At 43.6% G+C, this 15,055-nt stretch overlaps 1 protein-coding gene across 5 annotated transcripts in view; it reads right to left on the bottom strand.

The window, feature by feature from the left end:
* The window catches only part of WDFY4 (WDFY family member 4), a 281,181-nt gene that overhangs the window by 155,210 nt on the left and 110,916 nt on the right, over nt 1-15,055 (bottom strand). For all 5 annotated transcript variants that reach the window (XM_049697129.1, XM_049697128.1, XM_049697131.1 and 2 more), the window contains 6 exons: nt 14,142-14,303; nt 13,440-13,531; nt 11,556-11,655; nt 9,433-9,638; nt 8,474-8,643; nt 6,215-6,340 (listed from right to left, as the gene is read on the bottom strand). In XM_049697129.1, coding sequence (XP_049553086.1) covers nt 6,215-6,340; nt 8,474-8,643; nt 9,433-9,638; nt 11,556-11,655; nt 13,440-13,531; nt 14,142-14,303 — 856 coding nt within the window. The remainder of the gene's footprint in view (nt 1-6,214; nt 6,341-8,473; nt 8,644-9,432; nt 9,639-11,555; nt 11,656-13,439; nt 13,532-14,141; nt 14,304-15,055) is intronic.

The raw sequence follows: 15,055 nt of genomic DNA, 5'->3' as shown, positions 1-15,055 counted from the left end.
ATGGATAAAGAAGATGTGGCACATATATACAATGGAATATTACTCAGCCATAAAAAGAGACGAAATTGAGCTATTTGTAATGAGGTGGATAGACCTAGAGTCTGTCATACAGAGTGAAGTAAGTCAGAAAGAGAGAGACAAATACCGTATGCTAACACATATATATGGAATTTAAAAAAAAAAATGTCATGAAAAACCTAGGGGTGAAACAGGAATAAAGACACAGACTTACTAGAGAATGGACTTGAGGCTATGGGGAGGGGGAAGGGTAAACTGTGACAAAGCGATAAAGAGGCATGGACATATATACAGTACCAAACGTAAGGCAGTTAGCTAGTGGGAAGCAGCCGCATAGCACAGGGAGATCAGCTCGGTGCTTTGTGACCGCCTGGAGGGGTGGGATAGGGAGGGTGGGAGGGAGGGAGACGCAAGCGGGAAGAGATATGGGAATATATGTATATATATAACTGATTCATTTTGTTGTGAAGCTGAAACTAACATACCATTGTAAAGCAATTATACTCCAATAAAGATGTTAAAAAAAATATATATTAAAAATAGAAAATAATTAAAAAAAAATAAAAAAAAAGAAATAAATGAAGGACACAACAGCAAAGATCAATAAAACTAAAAATTGGTTCTTCTCTCTCAAGATAAAAAAATTGATAAACCATTAGCCAGACTCATCAAAAAAAAAAAAAAAACGAAAAAGACTCAAATCAACAGAATTAGAAATGAAAAAGGAGAAGTAACAACTGACACTGCAGAAATACAAAAGATCATGAGAGATTACTACAAGCAACTCTATGCCAATAAAATGGACAACCTGGAAGAAATGGACAAATTCTTAGAAAAGCACAACCTTCCGAGACTGAACCAAGGAGAAAGAAATTATAAACAGACAAATCCCAAGCACTGAAATTGAAACTGTGATTAAAAATCTTCCAACAAACAAAAGCCCAGGACCAGATGGCTTCACGGGTGAATTTTATCAAACATTTAGAGAAGAGCTAACACCTATCCTGCTCAAACTCTTCCAAAATATAGCAGAGGGAAGAACACTTCCCAAACTCATTCTACGAGGCCACCATCACCTTGATACCAAAACCAGATAAAGATGTCACAAAAAGAGAAAACTACAGGCCAATATCACTGATGAACATAGACACAAAAATCCACAACAAAACACTAGCAAACAGAATTCAAGAGCACATGAAAAGGATCATACACCATGATCAAGTGGGGTTTATCCCAGGAACACAAGGATTCTTCAATATGCACAAATCAATCAATGTGATAAACCATATTAACAAATTGAAGAATTAAAACCATATGATCAGGCTTCCCTGGTGGCGCAGTGGTTGAGAGTCCACCTGCCGATGCAGGGGACACAGGTTTGTGCCCTGGTCCAGGGAAGATCCCACATGCCGCGGAGCAGCTAGGCCCGTGAGCCATGGCCGTTGAGCCTGCACATCCAGAGCCTGAGCTCCGCAATGGGAGAGGCCACAACAGTGAGAGGCCCGCGTACCACAAGAAAAAAAAAAAAAAACCCATATGATCATCTCAATAGATGCAGAAAAAGCTTTTGACAAAATTCAACACCCATTTATGATAAAAACCCTCCAGAAAGTAGGCATAGAGGGAACTTACCTCAACATAATAAAGGCCATATATGACAAACCCACAGACAACATTGTTCTCAATGGTGAAAAACTGAAACCATTTCCACTAAGATCAGGAACAAGACAAGGTTGCCCACTCTCACCACTCTTATTCAACATAGTTTTGGAAGTTTTAGCCACGGCAATCAGAGAAGAAAAAGAAACAAAAGGAATCCAAAACGGCAAAGAAGAAGTAAAACTGTCACTGTTTGCAGATGACATGATACTATACATAGAGAATCGTAAAGATGCTACCAGAAAACTACTAGAGCTAATCAATGAATTTGGTAAAGTAGCAGAATACAAAATTAATGCACAGAAATCTCTTGCATTCCTATACACTAATGATGAAAAATCTGAAGAGAAATTAAGGAAACACTCCCATTTCCCATTGCAACAAAAAGAATAAAATAGCTAAGGATAAACCTACCTAAGGAGACAAAAGACCTGTATGCAGAAAACTATAAGACACTGATGAAAGAAATTAAAGATGATACAAACAGATGGAGAGATATACCAAGTTCTTGGATTGGAAGAAACAACATTGTGAAAATGACTCTCCTACCCAAAGCAATCTACAGATTCAATGCATTCCCTATGAAACTACCACTGGCATTTTTCACAGAACTAGAATAAAAATTTCAGTTTGTATGGAAACAAAAAAGACCCCAAATAGCCAAAGCAATCTTGAGAAAGAAAAACGGAGCTGGAGGAATCAGGCGCTCTGACTTCAGACCATACCACAAAGCCACAGTAATCAAGGCAGTATGGTAGTGGCACAAAAACAGAAATATAGACCAATGGAACAGGATAGAAAGCCCAGAGATAAACTCATGAACATATGGTCACCTTATCTTTGAAAAAGGAGGCAAGAATATACAATGGAGAAAAGACAGCCTCTTCAATAAGTGGTGCTGGGAAAACTTGACAGTTATATGTAAAAGAATGAAACTAGAACACTCCCTAACAGCATACACAAAAATCAATTCAAAATGGATTAAAGACCTAAATGTAAGGCCAGACACTATAAAACCCTTAGAGGAAACATAGGCAGAACACTCCATGACATAAATCACAGCAAGATCCTTTTTGACTCACCTCCTAGAGAAATGGAAATAAAAACGAAAATAAAACAAATGGGACCTACTGAAACTTAAAAGCTTGTGCACAGCAAAGGAAACTATAAAGAAGATGAAAAGACAAGCCTCAGAATGGGAGAAAGTATTTGCAAATGAAGAAACTGACAAAGGATTCATCTCCAAAATATACAAGCAGCTCATGCAGCTCAATATCAAAAAAACAAAGAACCCAATCCAAAAATGGGCAGAAGACCTGAATAGACATTTTTCCAACAAAGATATACAGATTGCCAAAAAGCACACGAAAGGATGCTCAACATCACTAATCATTAGAGAAATGCAAATTAAAACTACAATGAGGTATCATCTCACACCGGTCAGAAGGTCCATCATCAAAAAATCTACAAACATTCAATGCTGGAGAGGGTGTGGAGAAAAGGGAACCTTCTTGCACTGCTGGTGGGAATGTAAATTGATACAGCCACTATGGAGAACAGTATGGAGGTTCCTTAAAAAACAAAAAATAGAACTACCATATGACCCAGCAATCCCACTACTGGGCATACACCCTGAGTAAACCATCATTCAAAAAGAGTCATGTACCACAATGTTCATTGCAGCACTATTTACAATAGCCAGGACATGGAAGCAGGCTAGGTGTCCATTGACAGATGAATGGATAAAGAAGAGGCACATATATACAATGGAATATTACTCAGCCATAAAAAGAAATGAAATTGAGTTATTTGTAGTGAGGTGGATGGACAAAGAGTCTGTCATACAGAGTGAACTACATCAGAAAGAGAAAAACAAATACAATATGCTAACACATATATATGGAATCTAAAAAAAAAGGTTCTGAAGAACCTAGGGGCAGGACAGAAATAAAGACCCAAGTGTAGAGAATGGACTTGAGGACACGGGGAAGGGGAAGGGGAAGCTGGGACGAAGTGAGAGAGTGGCATGGACATATATACACTACCAAATGTAAAACAGATAGCTAGTGGGAAGCAGCCACATAGCACAGGGAGATCAGCTCGGTGCTTTGTGACCACCTAGAGGGGTGGGATAGGGAGGGTGGGAGGGAGACGCAAGAGGGAGGGGATATCGGGATATGTGTATACATGTAGATGATTCACTTTGTTATACAGCAGAAATTATCACAACATTGTAAAGCAATTATACTCCAATAAAGATGTTTAAAAAAAAAAAAAAGAATGAACTACCAGCATACATAATGATGAGTGAAAGAAGCCACAAGCCAAAGAGTACATTCTATAGGATTCCATTGATACTAAGTTCAAGAACAGGCAAACAAATCTATGGTTACACTGTGCAAGGGAATAATAGCAAACGAAGTAAAGTTCCAAGCAAAATAAAATAAACTGTTTGAGAAAGATATGTTAGCATTATTCACTACAATTATATTTCTGACCTTTTTCTCTTATCCTTCCAGTTTTTGCCTTTTAGATTTTGATGCTTGCCTACCATATTTGGTAAATGATGCTTTCAAGGCAGATATCTTCACTGAACCAAAGTAATCTTCCAGTAACTTTGCTTCTGTTATATGTTTGTTACATTTCAGAAGACTGGGTCTTGTTTTTTGACCCAGTTTAAGGGTCACGTCTGTTATACGACAGTTAACCATTTTATGTCTGCTATTATAAAGTAAATGTTTGGCCTTATTTTCTTACTTCCCTCAGCATACTATGTATTTTCTTTACTTTAAATGCTTTCATGTTATTCCCTTGGTTTGCTCTTTCTAAATAACATTGATTTAAAAAGGTAAAAACTCTCTATGGTGCAAACAGAAAATATGCATTTTTTCCAGGCATCCCCACATCAGTTGCACATTAGGTCTACAAGGGAGCCATGAATAAGTTTCCCAAAGATGGAAAGTGTGAAGATCACATGTCCTGACTAGGACAAAACTAAACTGGCAATGAATAACCACAATAAAAGAAAACAAAAAATTCAACTACATGGCACTGAAAAAGATGAATCAAAAAGGTCTTTAAATCTGCAATCACAGAAACTCTAGAAAACAACAAAAAATTAAGACGTCAAATATCAAAATTTTAGAACTAGCCGGAAAAAAATGAGGGGAATGATAAATATATCCAAAGTTGGCTCTTTACAAATCCACAAGTCCTCAGCTCCTTAAGTAATGGGCGAAGTGAAGAGAGAGCATGGACTTACATATTAAGAAGAAGAGGGAAGTAATCACACAGAAAATTAAATGAATTAAAGGAGACCATTCCTGCAAACTGAATAAACGGGAAGATTTTTAAAACTACCAATTACCTAAACTAGGTGAAGGAGACATTTAAAAGCCTAAGCAAGGCAATAATGGGAAAAATTCAGGCCCAAGAAGTTTCATAGGAACAATTTAAATAATATGAGTCATGGATTTAACATCACCTTGAATAAAAAGAAAGGAGAGAAGTCTTTTTTTAGTAAAGCTAGCATAATGCTGATATCAAAACCTGACAACATATAACATAAAGAAAACCACAACATAATATCACTTATAAATATGAATGCAGAATCATACATTAAATATTTACAAGCAGAATAAGGAAGTATGCTAAATGAATAAGAACAGAGTGACAAAGTGAGATCTTTGCAAGAATGCAAGGAAATCTATTGATATAATTCATCAGAGGTAAATGTTTAAAAGAAAAACCCATCTGATCATCTAATTATATGCTAAAAGAGTATTTAATAAAAATTAAGTACATTCCTGTTTTTAAAAAGAGCAAAAAGTTTGACCTATACTTTCCAAGCATTATCAACACACACACAGAAAAGTTGGCAAAAGGTTAAACATGCAATTCACAGTAAAATAAATAGATATGGTTAATAAGCATATGAAAATGCTATCAATTTCAGTGATAATAAACGCAAAAGAACTCAACTATGAAATCTTCATCAGTTTGGCCATGTCATTCAAGGTGGGCCATGTCATCCAGGGTGGGCCTTGAAGGCCTGAATCAAAGGCTCTCCATGTCATGTCTGTAGCAGGCGGGCATCTGTCTTCTCTAAGACAGGTCTCTCTACCTCATGGGTCCCTCACTCGAGAGGCCCACCTGTCCTGGTAGAGGTGAGCTCCTTGAGGGCAGAGACCCCTTTTCCCCCTCCACAGGGTCCCTGAAGCTCCTGATTTAAAGCAGTTGCTCAGAAATGTTCCCTTTGACTGGAGTCCTTAAATCTCCCAGTGAAGAAAGTCAAATGTTTAAACAAATGGAAAACAGATGTCTTCTGGCAAGAGCCCATAAACTCCACTGGGGACAATTAGGTTGGGCTTCCCACTGAGCACCTAAGTTATCACCTTGCCTCTTCTATCAAGATTTCTGAATAATACCTGCAAATTATCAGCACTACTGGGAAGCCGCTGGGAAAAATCAAGGTCGACTTTTCTGAGCTTGTCTTCCCGTCAGAGCCCCCTCTCGGCATGTGGGGAATGGGTCTCACCTGGCTCATGGTGGCTTTCAGCATCTCCAGGAGCAGCAGGGCACCTTCAGTGCACAGCCCAGCCCGGAGGACTTCTTCCCTGTGGTGTTTATGCAAGAGCCACTGAAGCATGGCATCCAGGCTGTCCTGAAAGAGGAGGCAAGGGATGTAAAGAGACCTGTGGCTACACAGCAAGGGGACCGGCTTTCCAGCCAGCACATGGCATTTCCCAGGGGCCCCAGTGGGAAAGGCAAAACAGCACAGTAACAGCCCAGGTGGCTGGCCCATTCAGGGAGCTGCAGCCCACTAACGGGGTATAAGGCAAATGCACACCTCCAAGATGGTGCTGAAGACCCACCAGCAACTTGTATCGAAATTTAGTTCTTTTGGTCTGACATCACAAATACTCAATCTCCCAATCAATTTTAGTGAATTTTTATAAATGAGATTATAGAAAACGTGACAAATTCAAAGGCTTTAGGGCAACTGCAGAGTGCAACAGAGAGAACATGGGGTTGACAAGCACGATGATCTGACTTTGCCTCTTTAAAAACTGGGCTTACACAAGCTATTCAGCCTCTTGGCAGTTCAGTTTCCCTCTCTGTGTAATGAAAATTACATTATCTGCCCCATGGGATTGTTATAAATATCAAGGAAAATAAAATATGTAAAACATCTATCATGGGTCCTGACATTCAGCAAATGTTTGTTTCCTGCAATACAGTCTTGGAAAAATAAAAATATAGGGTTTTGATTAACTTAGCACAGCATAATAAGAACTTTATTTTGAAGTGTGATCTCTAATACTATTAGCATATACCAAGATTGAGATAGGTCAAATATAAGGGTGTACGAGAGGTGAATTTTTCAGCCCTCTGTTTGCAAAGAGGTGCCCCTCCACCCATGTCAATTCAGAGCAGTTTAACTCAACTCTATCAAGACCAAAGAACAATTTCTGAGTCTGTCTGTCAGGTGCCCAGGAAGGTGAGTGAGAGGCGGGGTGTATTTTTGAGGTGCTCGGTATCTAAGGAGAGAAGCAGATGTAAATGTGCTGGTGCCATATGAGGCAAGGGCGAATGCATGATGAGGCCCAAAGAGGAATGGTTCCTGTTGTCTAGGGAGTCTAAGCAGGAGGTGGCATCTGAGCTGAGAATTGAGGGAAGACACCTTTCCAGGCAGGTGACGGCGGGAGAAAGGGCTCATTAAAGGCCCAGGGCAGGCAAGGACAAAGCAGCTGGTCTCACTGGGGAGGTGACCCAGGAGGATCACAGCACAAAGGGCCATCGAGAAAGGAAGCTGGGCTGGGCAGACAAGTGAGACGTCCGATCAGGAAGGGTCTTGATGCTGGCTGGGGGACTCTGAACGTGATCCCACAGGAACAGGAGCCAGTGAAGCCTTGGATTTGGTTCAGGTCGGTGAGTTAGTGAACGAGAGGCTGGTGAGGAGGTATATACAGTGGGTGTAGACTCCTCTTTAGAGAAAATTGGCCAAGGAAAAATAGGAGAGTGATAAACAGGACAGGAGCTGGTCAAGGGTGTGAGTCAAGGGGGCAGCTTCTGGTTTTAGGTGGGACATAATTTATCATACTTATGGTCTATGAGGCAAGAGTCAGTAGAAAGAGATGCCGAAAATATAGAAGAAGGTATAATAAGGGGTGAGGTCACTCGGGAAAGGAGTGGAAGGAATCCAGACCAGCCCTGAAAAGCTGCCCTTCCAGCAACAGTGGAGAGAAGGTGATCAAGAGGGTCATGGAATATACAAGTGGTGGAGGGTGGGGTCCTGAGGCAGTGCCCCCTTCATGGGGGCATCTACTCCTACCATGACATAAGTCATCTGAGCAAAGGGCGTCTGCGGGCCAGAAGGCTCGGGCATGTAAGGGTCACGCTACAGCGCAGGGGAATAGCAGAGGCATTACTAAGGTAAAGGGACATGTTTCTTTGGAGGACATAAACTGAGGCTCTATGTCTGTTATGGGAGAAATTCACCTCCCCGTGTTGCCCCTGCCATCGTGTGATTTCTCTAGCTGTGCCCAGGAGAAAGACTTCAAAGAGGAACTGATAAAAACAGAGACCTGCTGGGAGGGACATGAGAGGCAGAGGCTGAAGAAGTGAAGGGTATTTGAAAAGCTAGCCAGGGGTGGGGACTGCTAGGGAAGGAAGTGGGTCAGGACGAAAGCTGGAAAACATGGAGGAAGGCGGGGGAGTCTTAGGGACCTGCCTTGGTCATACAGAATCAGAAAGCCAAGTGTGTCACTCCATCCCAGGAACCCCAAGAACCTACTTTGGGCCCGTCCATCAGCTCTGTAAGTGGTGTTTGCAGGAAGAAGGTGGACACGATGAGGTAGACTTCCGGAATATGAACATGGTGGGCCAGAAAGTCACTCAAGACTTGGAACCCAGGAAGCAGGCAGGGGCTCTGGTCAGGCGTGGGAGGGTGGCTCTTCAGGTTATCTATTATCAGGGAGAGGGGCACAAAATCCAATTGAGAAAAATTGCTGTTGCTTCTGGTCAAGGTGGGCGCAGAAAGGAATCCCCTACCACCCACCCATCCCACAGAGATGCCAGATGGAAATATATGTCATACATACTGGAGCACAAGAAAGTGCTCAACAAGAATTTTTCCTATTCCTGACATGCTCATTCATTCGTTCAAAACCAGATGCTTATTTGGTGCCTATCACCTTAGAGGCAATAAGACCTCTTTGTATTACGCAATAAGAACATAGTGTTTTGACAAAATATACAGAACCCCAGGCCTTTATCAACTACTTACAATGAGGTGGGAGGGACAGACTTTACAGAATTAAATACCTAAATAAATATGTATAAACGATGATAAGCACTATAAAAAAAAAAAAAGAGAGAGTGTAACAGAGGTGCTCTAATCCATATGGGACTCTCCTAGAGGAAGTAACATTTGAATCAAGAGCTGAAGGATGAATCCCCATCAAACAGGAGAGCCATGCTGGTACTGAGGGTGGGGGAAGCATCCCAGGAAGAGGGAAAGAGCTAAGGAGGCTTTGAGGAACGGGAAGAAACCCCCAGCATCTGAAGAGCAGTGAGGCCATGGTGGGATCCTAAAAAGGAACTCAGAGGGGGCTGGGGCTGACGGGAGGGAAGGGGTCAGGGTCAAGGTGATCCTACAGCACGGAGCTGTGAAAGCCCCAATCAAGTCCTGGCAGGTCCTCACTCACAGACCACAGGAGGCACCCTGCCTCCTGGAGATGACCACACACTCACCCATCATGATGTCCACGCCCTCGGAGCTGCGTTCCACCCAGGACCCCGCAGACAGGCCATCTTTAAATCGCCCACGGAGGGAGGGGTTTGACAAAAAGTGCAGCAGCAGCTTCAATCCCAGCACCACTGTGCTGGGGTGCACATGGCCCTGCACGAACAGCAGGAACCAATCGGGCCCCAGGTTCAGAAACATCTCTTCCTTTGTCCTGCGGGGCGAAGGGGGTCAATAAATGCTAAAATTACCTCTCAGCCCATAAGCAAAGGACATGTCCAGAAAGTTCAAATAACGTTCAGCTTCACTAGTCACCTAGAAAAGGCGAGTTAAGTTTAATACCTGGATATCACTTAGCAAAGTACATGCTACATTTTAAAAGATCGGTAAAATAAAATGCTGGCAAGGTTGCTGTGAAACAGATGAATTTGCCTATTAAAGGCTGAAGTGTAAGCTGGCCAAAGCTTTTGAAAGCAGCTGGAAACTACGTACCAATAGCTGTAAAAATATGCAGGCCCTTTGATAGCCCTACTCACTAATATTCCTGCCTACACAGTGTCTGAATGGCCACCCATCTAATTACATCAATGCAGTCACATAAAACACATAATGGTTACTGAACTCCCTTTTTAAACACACTGTTCAAAACTAATCTAAATGGAATAGTCCAATATTTATGCACCTTTATTGGCTTAGACAAAGAAATACATGTTTAACTGTCACTTTCAAAAATGAATTTTAAAACGATGAGTCTAGAGAATACAGACTTGCTAGAGGGAGAGGGAGGGCAGGGAGATGGGAAGCCCATCCTCAAGGGCAATGGTTCAGCAAAGGCGTCAGCCCCGTGCGAGCCAGGGAGGGATCCATCCTGGCTGGGCAGAGTTCTCAGCACGTGCTGCCAGATGAGGCATGGTGAGGGCGTGGCCACTAGGACTAGGAGTCAAGAGACCATCTTCTCTTCTAGTCATGTCTCCGTTTGCTAATTGGATGGCTTTGGCAGAGCTCTTGATGAGCTCTGGTCATCTTCCTTCATTATGATGATGAGGAGGAGGAGGATGCTGGTGGTAGTGATGATGATGGTAATGAGAATGGTGGTGGTGATGGTGATGGTGGTTAGCTGATGGAGTATTTATAGTATCCCAGGCACCATGTTCAGAGCTATCCACATATTAATTTCCATCTATGGCTGCTACTATCTTAATCCTCATAAAGATGAGTAGAAGAGAGGCATAGAGGGCAGGCTTAGGTAACCTCCCCGAGGTGCCTGGGGGACAGAGCTGGGATTTGAACCCAGGAGGTCTAGCTGTCAGAGCCCAGGTGCTTAAGCACTACACTACATTCCTTTTCAAAAAAGTGAAAAGGCATCTTCCAGTTCTACCATGCTTTGATTTTAGACACGTAAAGACTTTTGAAGCACTATCTGAAAGGCCGTTTTACTGAGGGGTAACTCCCCACCCTGATTCTTCCCTGCCCCAAACACACATACACACTAAAATGTCAACTCAGTGAGAGTAATAAGGATCCAGACTGTCCTACTCAGCACTGCGTTTTCAGAGGGAGGAACGGCATCTGGCACACAGGAGGTACTCAACAAACAGTTCTTGAATTAATGACTCCAGAGCTCAGATAAAGCAGGCAGTCGGAGAGAGTTAATGGAATTTTATGATTACGCTTTGTTTTTGAAAGTTAACTGAAGGCAGATACTTCTTTTTCCAACTTGGAAAAATAACTAAATGACAGTAAATAGCAGAAGAATTTGGCAAACCTTTTCCTTGATAGATGTTATTTAGGCTAACCATTTCTCCATTCTATTGTCTGCCAAGTATAGGACATCAAAATCGGTAATTATCACAACTGCCAAAACAATAACAATGACACTATAGCAATGGTGACAAAAAGCGTTTATTGTAATTACACCAAATCTGTTTTGAGTTACTCATGCCCATTTAACATTTGCATCAGAATATCTTAGGGCAAGGTCTGCATTATTGGGTGGAGAAAATATAATTTTCTTTCTGACTAGTGCAGAAAACCAACTCAGAGATGCTAAACGTTTCATTAAGAAAAGGTTTTAATACGCACTCTGTATGAAGCAGCCTCATGCCAAATCACTCTTTCTGGAGCTACTTACTCAGAGGACAGATGAAGTCGGGAAGAAGATATTACACTGAGCAGCATCTCCAGCAACTGGTTTCTGAGCCAGATTGTCTTTCCAGATGTTTGACTTCCAGCTACAAAAAAGAAAATTCAGATTTGAGAAAAAACAGATGTAAAGAGACATAATATTTGCTGCAGTAAGCAATCGTATTCACCAAATGCTTAGTTCTCCCAGGAGTTGAGACATGGATGGGACTTGAAATTTTGGCTTTCAGTTCTAGATTTCCAGGCAATGCTTAAAAAGAATTTCAGGAAATGTTCCTAAAGTTCCCTTTAACTAGAGATGTTTTTGATGCTCCCCAATCACCACCCCTCACCAAAAAAAAAAAAAATCCTAAAAATGATAAGGTCAAATTCTCCTTCCAGTAGAGGAATTTTTTGAATTATCATAGGCTGCAACACTTCCTGAGCACCTACTACATGCTGGGCATTATGCAAGGCACTGGGGGCAAAGAAGTGAAGATTGTGATCCTTGATCTGAGTTCCTGCTCTCAATCTGTTTCTAGGCTAGACCTCTGGCATGTCTATGTTGCACTAAAATTAGAGCTTGAATTGTAGCAAGAGGTATATGGTTCCAACGGACTGAAGTGTTATTATAACCCTGAAGGCCATGTAAATATTGTCTTAATAGAAGATGTTTAGTGAGATAAAAGTTTTAGCATGGAGTCCCTATGAGAAGAAGGGTTGACGAAACAGTACACTGTTGTCTCATTATCCATTCATTTTACCCCTTGGTTAGCCAGTTATTTTACCACCAATTTGGGGCACACCCACCATGCTGTAGAAATAGAACTGATGAGGCAGCTTGGAGAACCGGAGTCAGAGTCCCCTCTATTTGGATTCTGGCCCCATCTCTCATTAAGGTCCTAATCTCTCTGAGCCTCCGTTTTCTCATCTGTAAAATGGGAATAATAATTCCTACTTTTCAGGCTTGATCTAAGGATAAGAGATAATTTATCTGGATTGAGTAACACTATCTAAGAGAATCTTTTGCGGTAAAAGTGTTCTCTATCTGTCCTGTCCAATGCAGTAACCACTGGCCTCACGTGGTTATCAAGCACTTGGGACAAGGCTAGTGTGACTGATGAACTGAATTTTTAATTGCATTTCATTTCGATTAATTAGAATTTAAATTTAAATGGCCATGTGCTGCTAGAGGCTCCCATCTTGGACACAGCAGATCCAGAGGGCCCAGGGCAAAGCAGTCAGTAGTTGTCCCCCTCACATTTGCCCTAGCAGAGGGGATTTGGAACACGATGTAGCTGCGGTTCTGAGTCTGGTTAGGGAGAGAGAGACTCAAAGAAACAAATCACAGACCTTTGCATGAGATTAAACGCAAGGGCTCCAGAAGCAAAGAAGAGATGACTTAACCTGGCTTGTGGGACTGGGAACGGCTGGTCTAGCAGGGTGAGATGGGGTGGGGGCGGGGCAAGGGAGGCATTCCTGCAGAGCGAACAACACCTGCAGAGCATGGATGGACGGGCGGACCGTCACACATTAGGACGTGTACGTGCTTCAGAGTGTTGAAGCTGGGGCTCATCAGGGGAGCAAGGCAAGGGCTGGGGCATGAAGGCTCCCACCTGCTGGTCTACAGGGAACTGAGCATTATCCTGGAGGCCTTGGAAGCCATTCCAGGTTGTGAAGGAAGCACATACAATTTGCGTTTATTCGGGACCATAATCATAGAGCTGTGACCTCATAAGCCACCGTGTGGGAACAACAGCTCGGCTGTGGGTGCCTTCCCCCTCCTCCCCCTCAGCCTTGCATGCACAATGGCCCCACTGCATGTTCCTCTCAGGGCCGTCATGGGGGGTTGTCTTGCTGCCTTCAGGCTGGCGTCTGGGAAAGGTCTTCTCACCAGGCACGGAGGGGTCCGGGGCTCCATCCACGCAGATCTGCCTCTCGTTCACCGATGAAGGCTTGAGGGTGTACACAACAAACAGCCCGATTCTTAAGACAGAAAGAGAAGGACACGCTCAAATGTGGGCTCAGCCCCTGTCTCCTAAACACACCTGAAGGTTTTCTACAGTGATCCACCTAAATGCGGCTTCAAGGGAGGGTTTGAAGGGAATCGTGTTATTCTGTGATCAATGGGATATTTCCAAAGACTTCTCAGATCTGTCAGGATTCATCAGAGCAGCTAGCTCTGGCTCTGCCAGCTCAACAGAACGAACAGTGATGAGGACAGAAAAGGTGAAATGTCCTGCCAGAGGGCACTATCCTTTGGGAAGTCTGCAAAAGGCAGGCATGTTGGGTTGTTGGTCGGTGAGGATGCCTGTGCTCACGGAATTTCTGGAGTTCTTGGCACACGAGGTGTGTCCGAGCACCAGGGAGCAGTGAACACACAGCCCCGCTGGGGAGTCTAGCAGACCCACCCCTTTTTTCAGCTCTCCGCCCTGAACAGAGAAACTCCTAGGAGGTTCCAAGGAAAGAGAACCTGCTGCCGCATTGAAGGGGCAGTGCTGCTGGGCTGAGCATGGTCGGGGAGAGCTGGCGCCTACGTTCCCTCATTAAACAGCCCCGAGGCTCTGCCCTTCCCCCTGGGGACCTGGCGCAGTACCTGTGCAAGTCCTGGAGGCTGAAGTGGCCCCTCAGCTGACAGCCCAGGATGGCAATGATGGTGGGTATCTTGGAGGGGGCGAGGCCTGGCTCGTTGAAGAGGAAGATGAGCTTGGGAATAAGCCGCGCCTGGTGAGCGACTTCAGCATTCCGGGGTCCTTCCCTGGCGAGCCCAGGAGAGAGGCAGTAAAAGCTTTTACTGGAATGAACCAAATTTGCTATGTTTCTGCTAAAAGGTTCCACAGGCTGGGCTTGCTCCGTGGCCCTCTGACTCCGATGCGCTCCTGGCAACTCGTCAAAACGCTGTCAGACACCCATCGAATACGTGTCTGCCCAGTGCCAGAGTCGCTCGGAGATGAGCCTCCCGGTGCCCTTCCACCCCTCCACCCCCTCACGCCCCCACCCCTGAAAACTGCCTTCAAAGACAACCCCAGCTATTGACTTTTAAATTCCAAGCCTCAGGGAAAACTAATGCTGGTCTCAGAAAACTCAGAACAAAGAGAGCAGACTGGAGTGTGACCACGGAGCACTTCCCAATAGCCGGAGCGCGGGCCTCCGCGAGCCCATCTGGGTGTGCGTCTTCCTGCCCACCCCAAACCACAAAGTGGATGAACACGCCGCTGAGAGTCCAAGGGGGAGAGAGACAGAATTCAAGCCTCCGCACTCCCTCCTTAGGATAATCGCGAATACAATTTCCAGTAAATTCTACTCCCCCAAAGAAAACAGCTTCCAGGGTGAGTGTCCGTCTCTTAGAAAACAACAGGTACAGAAAGAAAGTGGAAAGTGAGAAAGAAAATAAAGGTGGAGGAGAATGAGTCTGGGTGGATTGCTCCTTCTTGAACTGTCTTTTCAGCACTACTGTGTTGAATTCTGCCGAGTGCCACATCTCTGATACACAAAAGAGGCAGAACCAGC

The sequence above is a fragment of the Orcinus orca genome, chromosome 14 (assembly GCF_937001465.1).
Source record: "Orcinus orca chromosome 14, mOrcOrc1.1, whole genome shotgun sequence".
Taxonomy (NCBI): domain Eukaryota; kingdom Metazoa; phylum Chordata; class Mammalia; order Artiodactyla; family Delphinidae; genus Orcinus; species Orcinus orca.
Note: the sequence above shows the minus strand (reverse complement) of the source record. Positions and strands in the feature narration are given on the sequence as shown.